Here is a 9,447-nt window from a genome sequence, read left to right on the forward strand (position 1 = left end):
TTCTCTGCAGAATTGGTAGTTTCACTATTAACTATTGTTAATTAATTAAAATAAATATAATATTTTCCTTGAGCTTTTGAAGAGTTAAAGTAATTATTGATTTCGTTATGCGCCTGATGTTTTTATGTGAGCAATTTTTTGTTTTGATAAAACTGCTATTTTTAAATCAGTTCAAAATAATAGGAGTTTAGGTTGGTCTGTATTTGTTTTTCTGTATTTATATTACTGAAATGTGTGAACTACTAACTTAACTAACAGACAATACTTAAGGTTTTTAAAGTATTGTACTGTTATGTTTTCGTTTGTACTAGTCCTTTAAACCGATTTTAAAAAAGAGGACATTGTCAATCCGGCTGTATTTTATTGTATGTGCCTATTATTTCTTCTAGTATGAAAATAAACTATATTTTATGTATTTTATTGAGATACAAGAAAGAATATAAATTCAAATCACTAATAATAAGATGCCACATAAACTCATTCGAGTTTTACCGGACATCAGTATTGTCGACATTATCAGTAGGTAACTAGGTACATTATATATTCGATTTAATGTTCAATTACATCATTTTATTATCAAAGCATTTATTAATTATACAATAATCGTCACACATCAATTTATATGCCGATAGACCGACCTTTATAAACTAAATCATCTTTACGTTTCTTTGACTATCTAACTTTAATTTTAGTTCAAAATGCACAAAGATCCAACTGACGATTCAGAGGAATCTGGAAGCCGTTCAGGATCCAGAAGGAGCTCTGGCCCATTTGCTAGAAGAGACAGCATCAAGAAGGAAGTAGAAAAGAAGATACAACCAGCGTCAGCGTCATCTACGCCCAAAAAAGTCGCGAAAACCCATAACTTGGATTTCCTTGTGACAGGAAAGCAATTGCTTAAAAGGTAATCTTTACTGAAGTTATAAAGCTGAAGGGCTTATTGAACGCGCCAATCTCAAGAGCTACTCGTTCTTGTCGTAATGGATCATTTACCGAGAAGGAATAACAAAATTGGAAATCGCACACACTCGCTGACTGCGCAAAGTAAACATCTCCTTTCTCGGTCATGGTATTCGCATGTATAATAAAATCTCACAAACAGTTTTGCCACTGTCTCAACATACATTTAAAGTGTTTACTAAAAAGAAATTAATAGATTAACCGTATTATTCGGTGCAGGATTACATTGTTGATAAAGATGTATGGACTTAGTGACGCTGTATTTCATGCAAGACGTTGCTATTTTTTATTAAAACGCAGTTTATATACAGAATAACTTCGGAGTTTTTATATATATATACAACGGTCGGCAAACAAGCGTATGGCTGATCGCTACCTGATGGCAAGCGATTACTGTAGTTTACAGACTCCTGCACCACAAGAAGCATTCCAAGCGCGTTTCCGACCCTACCCCGAATTCCCCTCAGGAGCTCTGGTCACCTTACTCACCACAGGAACACAACACTGCTTGACAGCAGTATTATTTAGCTGTGATCTTCTGTAAAGTCGAGGTACTGCCCCAATCAGGCTGGTCCATATTTTTTAAGCAGTAAATTTCCTGCTGTGTGCCTACCTCAGTTAATTTGTCTGGCTCAGCTAGCTTTATACAAGTATAAATTTTCCAGAAGCGACCGCGCCAACTCTCTCCCAGGCTCCTACCATCGACGTCAATCAGCAGACTACCTTCTCAAGTCCAAACGTAGCCTCGATTCACCGCGGAGAATCAAGTCCAGGGAGAAGACTCGTGACACATCATTGGAGAGCAATATGTCCTTGGACTTAAGTCAGGTAACTTTTGTATTTTCTTCCACCGGTTTCCATGACAGTGATCTGACAGTATCTGACAGATGAAAGCTTATGACAAATTTCTTTTACACAATAATATTTAATTCAGTTTAGTTAATTGCAATCCACTACTGGATATAACCTAACCTCACGTTAAATATTCCTGTTTTCCGCAATCCCAAATCTTCTAGATAATAATCTTCTTCTAGGGATATGTCTATTGTCATCTGTTTATCTAAAATTTATCCTTCATTCGTTGTTTAGTAATAAACTTTTGCTAGATAAACTTATCAGCTACCAATAAAATAGTTCTAATATATTTTTTTTCTAATGTTTACGCGAACTTCACTAATTACAATGAAACAACTTTTTCGGATTTTATCGCCCGACATTCGGATTACATGCCCGACGTTTCGGATACTTTACATCAATCATGGTCACGGAAGGACTCTAGTTGAGATTGGGAATAGAATATGTCTAATAGAGGACGCCGCGTTGGCGCAGCGGTCACAGCCATGGATTGTGCTGGTTGCGCTGGCAGTTGCGGGTTCGATCCTCGCACATGACAAACATTTGTATTGACCATACAGGTGTTTGCCGTGTTCTGGGTGTTTGTGCAGTCCTTGTCTCCCCGCCGTGCCTCGGAGAGCACGTTAAGCCGTCGGCCCCGGTTGTTATCATGTACACCTGATAGCGATCGTTACTCATAGTAGGGAATATATCCGCCAACCCGCATTGGAGCAGCGTGGTGGATTAAGCTCTGATCCTTCTTCTACATGGCGAAAGAGGCCTATGCCCAGTAGTGGGATATTACAGGTTGAAGCAAATAGAGGATAATACGATTAATACAGTATTTTGTAATTATTTCTTATACTTTATCTAGATGTCAGACATCGAAAACCCAACACGAAATCTAAAGGACAAAATTCCATTTGCAACGTCGACTCCAAAGAAGGTCTACCAAAAGGCCAACACCCTACCAAGTATTCAGCAGCTAGGACGAAGTAAGGAGGAGAATCTGGAGTCCAAAGAGAACTTGATGTCCTGCAGTCGAGACAGCGTCAAGAATTCCTCATCGACCGGAACATACAGGTATCAAAACCAAAAAAAAAATACTGTAATTGTTGTACGTTTTTACAAATTGAAATACCTGTAAAGGTTTGGAACCACCAATTTGGAATGTAGATTCCGTTGAGAAGAATCTGCAAGAAAATCTGCAGTTACCCTAAAAATTGTCAATCGTTGCAAATGAAGGAATGTCTTGCAGGATATTTCCTGCAAGACATTCCTTGCACAACTAATCTAGCACTTTATCATTAACTTCTTGAACCCAATAATGGACTTTAGCTGTTAAATAACTTAGGATTAACTTAATATAATGATACTGGCGTTAACTCGTGTGTTTTGCCCATAGTCACCACGCTGGGCATGCGGGTTGGTGACCGCAGGGCTGGCGTGAATTTTTTTTAGAGTTCTATGTCCAGCAGTGGACTATATTAGGCTGAAGTGAAGTGAGTGATAGTGGACAATTTCCTTAACAAAAACAGCAATCGTTATCAAGTATTTATGATAACAACCGGAATCTATTACTCTATGCGTTTTTTTTTACAACTATGGTTGCAACTAAGCGTACAGTCAACCTGTTCAGTTTTAACCTAAGCTTATGGATTGCCTGTAATACCAGAGACATCGCAAGCGCGACGAACCGACCCCCGCCCCTCCCCAGGAGCGCTCCACCTTACTCATACAGGAATACAACGCTGCAGTGTTATTTAGCTGTGATCTTCTGTAAGGTCCAGTTACTTTCCTGTAATCAGTACACAAAAAACTTTGCATACCTTACAGACAAGGAGTGAGTACTGAGTTCGACTACTCATCAATGTCTCCGGAGTGCTCCGGTCCATCGTCGGGGGACAGCATCGCTGGCATCGCCCAGGATACATTGATCTCTCCTCGCAGTCAGGATCTTCAGGATTCGAGGTGTGTATTTTTGGTCAAGTTTTAGGGAAACAGCTTTGGATTTTAAAAGTAGGAGGTTCTCAAAACGACTGTTTTTTATGTGTACCTTTTATTGTGTGTATTGATATTGAGGATTCTTTTTTTATTCAAAAGCTGCTGCTTGTTGCAATTTTTGGAGTTAACTCATTAACTCAATTTTCATATAAGGACCGCGGTATGAAAAAAATATGAGGAGTATAATCTACTGAACGAATGACTTCGTTACGTTTCTCATAACGCCATCTATCGGAACGCAATAGGGTTGTTTGATTGCGTAACAACATTTTATAATAAGGCCATCTTAGATGGATAAATGGCGTTATTTGATTCGTTTATTTACCATTTGATATGGTATTAATATTTAATAAGCCTTTTTGTGCCTATTTAGACAGGCGATCTGAAGGAGTAAACTCCAGTCGTACGTAGCAGCTGACACACACTTTTTTCGACTATTTTTTTTTTATACAATTAGGTCAGCAATCAAGCGTATGACTCACCTGATGGTAAGCGATTACCGTAGCTTATAGACACCTGCAACACCAGAAGCATCGCAAGCGCATTGCTGACCCCATCCCCAATCCCCCCAGAAGATTAATCACATTTTTCAATATTTCTATTAGTAGTCAAAGTAATTAAAGGCGGTTTTTCCTTTCTTGTCCAGTGTCTGCATCAGTAGATGTGACTCAAGAGAGATGGGCGAGTGGGGTCACTTCTGGGCTAACTATAACAACTCCTTGGCTAGAGTTCCCATTAGTCGCTACTACGACCAATGCCCAACACCTTACCGTTCTGAAGACATCGACTTGACTGAATTGGGTGAGTAAATGATGATAAAGATGGTCATCATCATCACTAGTTGTAGTATTATAGGAGATGAATAGAGTGTAAATAAAAACAAAAATTTATATCAAGTAGGCTTCACGCGCTTTTGAATCCTTGAAATACCCATTCACGCATTCAGCCTGTAACATTCCACTGTATAGGCCTCTTTCTCCACGTAGGAGGACATCCTCCTACATGGATGTGTCTACCTCTCCTTATTCTTTAATTTTTAGCGCTTTATTCGAAGGTTACCTTCGTGCGTACAGTGGTGTCTCCTATTTATTGACTTTGTACGTACACTTTCTGATACACAGAGATGATGCTCCTTTCTTCTCCACTCCATAATTGGAAGCTAATAAATCCGCTAACCCTCAATGGTACATGGGGAAAGAGACCTATGCCCAGCAGTGGGATGTTTCAGGCTGAATCATATCGTAATTTCAATATGAGGTACTTTTTATCTGCAATATTTTTAAAATTGTCTATACGTGTATAATAAAAAAAATAGTGTTTAAGAATCTGTAACCATGTATTAAAAACTTAATTACAGAATTTCCACCTGAAACTTCTAAAATTCGTTCACCAGAAAATATAAAAAGTATAAATAACATAATAAGGAATGAAGGTCTACGTTTGACGCCGCGCGAAACGCAAAATATAATAAAATGCGCTCACATGTTAGGTAATGTACTGACAAAGGCGATCGAAAGGCAATCCAAAGAATACAAAACAGAAAAGATTCAGGAATTACAAGAAAAGGCTAACCCTGAAAAGGAATTAAAAAAGAAAGCTATGACCCTAAATCTGAGAGAGACAGCGCTACCGATAGAAGTGAAAGAGGAAACGAGATGGGAGAGCGTACCGACCCAAACTGATATTTCGTTGCCAAACACGAAAAGCGCGCCAATTATCTTCGAGAATATTTTGAGGCAGCTCTCGATGAGCTCGTTGGAAGTGCCCGGTGAAACTGAGAGAGAACAAAATAAGGTCGATGCGAATAATGGAGATGGAAATTAAAAATATAGCAATTTGTGTAGGAATTAAAATTTGTGTGATAGCGCCATCTATCAGAATGTTGCAATACTATGATCTGTTGTCAATTTGTTATAGTTCTAACGTAAGACGCAAGAAGAAGATGGCGCTGATAATATTTATTATAATATTTTTTAAAGAAAATTCGTGACTTAGTAATTGAAAAGAAACATAATATGTAATTATATTGCCAAAAAAAACAATACTATTTATAATTCTTTCAGAAATATAATCTCACATCAGATTTTTCTTACAAGAGAAGTAACAATCAAAGTTACATTGAAATCTCATTGCTCATTGTCGCTAACTATTTCTTTATAATTTATAATTATGTAATATTTACTTGCAATTAAATCCAATCGAAATAAAAAAAAATACTTAATGGTTCGGGCGTACTCTTCGGACACTCAAGACCGTAAAGTATATTCCCAATTCCCTATTGGTTATTTGTATAAATCTCCATTAATTAATCTCGACAGAAACCAGTACTTACCCTCAATCTTATTAATATATCGATCCACCTGGCAGGGGGCTCCTAAGTTGCTTAATAACCGCCTTCAGACCCTAACGTCTTAGCCCATAGGCCCTACGAACTTTGCCACGTCATTTCCTACTCAGAAATTCATAATCAATCGCCTTTTTTCTTATTCTTATTCTATTCAATACTTCATATCAAGTTTTCTAATTTCGTAACCATTCACTTTTGTTACATTTTATTATTATAATAGCTTTTAACCAACTTCGAAGAAAAAGTAGGTCCTTATTCTACTAAAGGTACACCTCAAAATAATGTAAAAATCATTTTTTACTGGGTGTAGCGATTTTAATGATCCTTTTTGAAGTAATCCTTTAGAATCCGATACGCGCTTGCGATGCTTCTAGTGTTGCAGGCGTCTATAGGCTACTTTAATCGCTTACCATCACGTGAGTCGTACGCTTGTTTGCCAACCTAGTTATATAAAAAAGTACGTGCGTGAGTACACAGTACAAATGTCAGAAGCTAAACTTCTTTGGCAAACTAATTTTTAAGTCTTTTTTATATTTATACAAATCTAAAACTTTAGATTTCCGTTCCAGCGCCATCTAGTTAGTTTACAATGTAATACTATCGATATTAATGTAACAACCTAGTTTTTATAGTACGCGCTAGTCAGCTCTATCTACCGTAGTTCGACAAAAACGTTGCTGTTTCATCCGTAAAAATTTTACCCTCATGCACGTTAGAAGTTTTACTTCAACATAAAAAAAAAATTGATTGTCCCAAATAAAAATATAATTTCTTTTTTTTTTTAAATATAAGTTATATACAATATATGGTAATTTTATTAACCAACTTCCAAAAAAGGAGGAGGTTCTCAATTCGACTGTATTTTTTTTTATGTATGTTACATCAGAACTTTTGACCGGGTTGAACGATTTCGACAAATTTTGTTTTAATCGAAAGGTGGTGTGTGCCAATTGGTCCCATTTAAATTTATTTGAGATCTAACAACTACTTTTCGAGTAATATCTAATAATGCGTTTTTACTTGACGCTTTTTTCGTCGACCTACATTGTATTATACCGCATAACTTTCTATTGGATGTACCGATTTTGATAATTCTTTTTTTGTTGAAAAGGGGATATCTCTAGTTTGGTACTATGATAAGGAAACCAAGATCTGATAATGGGATCCCAGAGAAATCGAGGGAAACTCTCGAAAATCCGCAATAACTTTTTACTGGGTGTACCGATTTTGATAATTTTTAATTTAATCGAATGCTGATGTTTATCATGTCGTCACATTTAAATTTTATCGAGATCTGATAACTACTTTTTGAGTAATCGTTGATAACGCGTAGTTGCTTGACTACTTTTTCGTCGATCTACGTTGTATTACTTGTCGATGTAATTGAAGTCGGTTTTTTTTTCGTTTGCGAGCAAACACAATTATTAATAAGCAACTTAATTGTATTGTTATAGGATAAGATTTACATTCTGTCAAATATTTTTAAAATATAATATAAATTATATTATCAAGTGTCTGTTCACTTTTAAAATAATATATTGATGTAAAATAAAATCTTGTATGTTATTTGAACTTGTTTTATTACTAACTTTTCCCCGCGGCTTCATTGGCATTGAATTTTTTTTTTTTTTTTTATTAATAAAAAGTATCCTATGTTACTTTTAATACCTTCAAGAATATGTGTAGTTTCATGATGATCGGTTAAGCAGTTTTCGCGTGAAATCGTAACAAACAAACTTACATCTACATTTATAATAATAAACTAGGACCTGGTTGCAAAAACTATCAGTGTTCATCTTCTATATTGTGCATGTATTATACATTTCACTCTATTTACTCAAGAAAACCGCATCAATTGCCGTTGCGTAGTTTTTAAGATCTAAGCATACAGACAATGGAAAGTCTGATGAAATATTACACTATCCAAGCAGATATTAAAATTACTTTTAAATAGTCATTCAAAAATTAAAATTATATCAGATTTTTATAAATTATCGTTCAGAGTGAAGCTACCACCGATTCAGAATGTTCTGCAGAGAAGAATTCGTAAGAATTTTCGAAGTAAAACTTCTTTACGAACGCTTGACTTGGGGAGTAAGCTGATGAATGCGTGACGAGTGCGCTACGAAAAGTGTGATCGGGCGTGGCGAACGGAAGTTGAGAGGGAGATATAAGTTAGTGTAGATAGAGAGTTACGTTTCGTAGGTTTTACTTCAGTCGTGTGGTCTAAAGCACTCGTTTTTTTTTTTTTTAAATTCAGATTTTAATAAAGGCAAAGGTGTTAAGAAGTTTCAGCAGACTTTTTTAAAAGGTTTCAATTAAAAGAAGTATGTATATTTATAATTTGTTTATTCATCCTTACAAAAATAAAAACTAAAAAATTCACTTTTCATAATCTATAATAACAGTTAAATTTAAGAATGTACACAATATATTAGTTTACGTAATACATGAACTAAAAAACTTTTTTTTTTTTTTTTCGAAATTATAAAATTCCGTACAAAGTCCATACTTAATTTTTTTAATACTACTATTTACATTTATATACTAGTAAGCGTAGTTTCTCGAGATTTTAGCCTGAAATCTCAAAAAAATATATATTTGAGAATATAAATAAAATCATAGAAATCAGAATTAAATTTTTTTTTTTTTTTGAAAAATAAATTTAAAATTAAAACCGGAGTTCTAACTAAAATTTTCCACAATTTTTAAATTTGAAAATAAAAGTAACATTATTGAAAATAGGGACGAAATTAAAATTACTTTTTTTTTTATTTACACTACATTAAGACTGGATTCGAAAGGAATTGTTGTGATGCTTATAAAGTGTCATTTTTTAAATTTGAACATGCCGTAATAGTTTTAGTACCTTGTGAGTCATATTTTAGATTTTTAGATAAATTAATTTACACACAGATCAGTAAACAATATTTTTGAACTACAACTTTGCTGTTAAGTATATTTCATAATGTCGTAAGAGGCGACTAAGGGATAACACGGTTCCACTACCACCTTTGGAACTTATAAAGCCGACCGGTGGCGGGATAACCATCCAACTGGCTTTAAAATAGACAGGTCGAAGACCCGAAAAACCCGGTCACCAACCCGCCTGCCCAGCGTAGTGACTGTGGGCAACACGAGTTCACGCCATTTTTGGCGCGAACTTGTGGAGGCCATGTCCAGCAGTGGATTGCAATAGGCTGAAATGATGATGAGCAGTTGGAGGGTGCCTAACGAGGCTCGTTTGGCTGTGCAGGAGGGGGTGTTGGTTCCGACACTCATGTACGGAAGTGAAAGTAGGG

General features: G+C 35.7%; 1 protein-coding gene across 1 annotated transcript; it reads left to right on the top strand.

Moving 5' to 3' along the window:
* Positions 1-698: 698 nt before the first annotated feature.
* LOC123666122 lies at positions 699-5,622 on the top strand. Its single transcript, XM_045600329.1, has 6 exons — positions 699-904; positions 1,626-1,788; positions 2,669-2,877; positions 3,631-3,765; positions 4,445-4,599; positions 5,156-5,622. The coding sequence occupies exons 1-6, from the start codon at positions 699-701 to the stop codon at positions 5,620-5,622; spliced, it is 1,335 nt and encodes a 444-aa protein (XP_045456285.1).
* Positions 5,623-9,447: the final 3,825 nt, after the last annotated feature.

Source organism: Melitaea cinxia, chromosome 25 (genome assembly GCF_905220565.1).
Source record: "Melitaea cinxia chromosome 25, ilMelCinx1.1, whole genome shotgun sequence".
In the NCBI taxonomy this organism is placed as follows: domain Eukaryota; kingdom Metazoa; phylum Arthropoda; class Insecta; order Lepidoptera; family Nymphalidae; genus Melitaea; species Melitaea cinxia.

What these genes read in the sequence shown, in the direction of transcription:
- LOC123666122 (XM_045600329.1), top strand. Translation starts at nt 699, where the DNA reads ATGCACAAAGATCCAACTGACGATTCAGAGGAATCTGGAAGCCGTTCA. An exon ending in GGAAAGCAATTGCTTAAAAG is followed by an intron (nt 905 to 1,625) that starts GTAATCTTTACT and finishes TAAATTTTCCAG; the next exon opens with AAGCGACCGCGCCAACTCTC. An exon ending in TGTCCTTGGACTTAAGTCAG is followed by an intron (nt 1,789 to 2,668) that starts GTAACTTTTGTA and finishes TACTTTATCTAG; the next exon opens with ATGTCAGACATCGAAAACCC.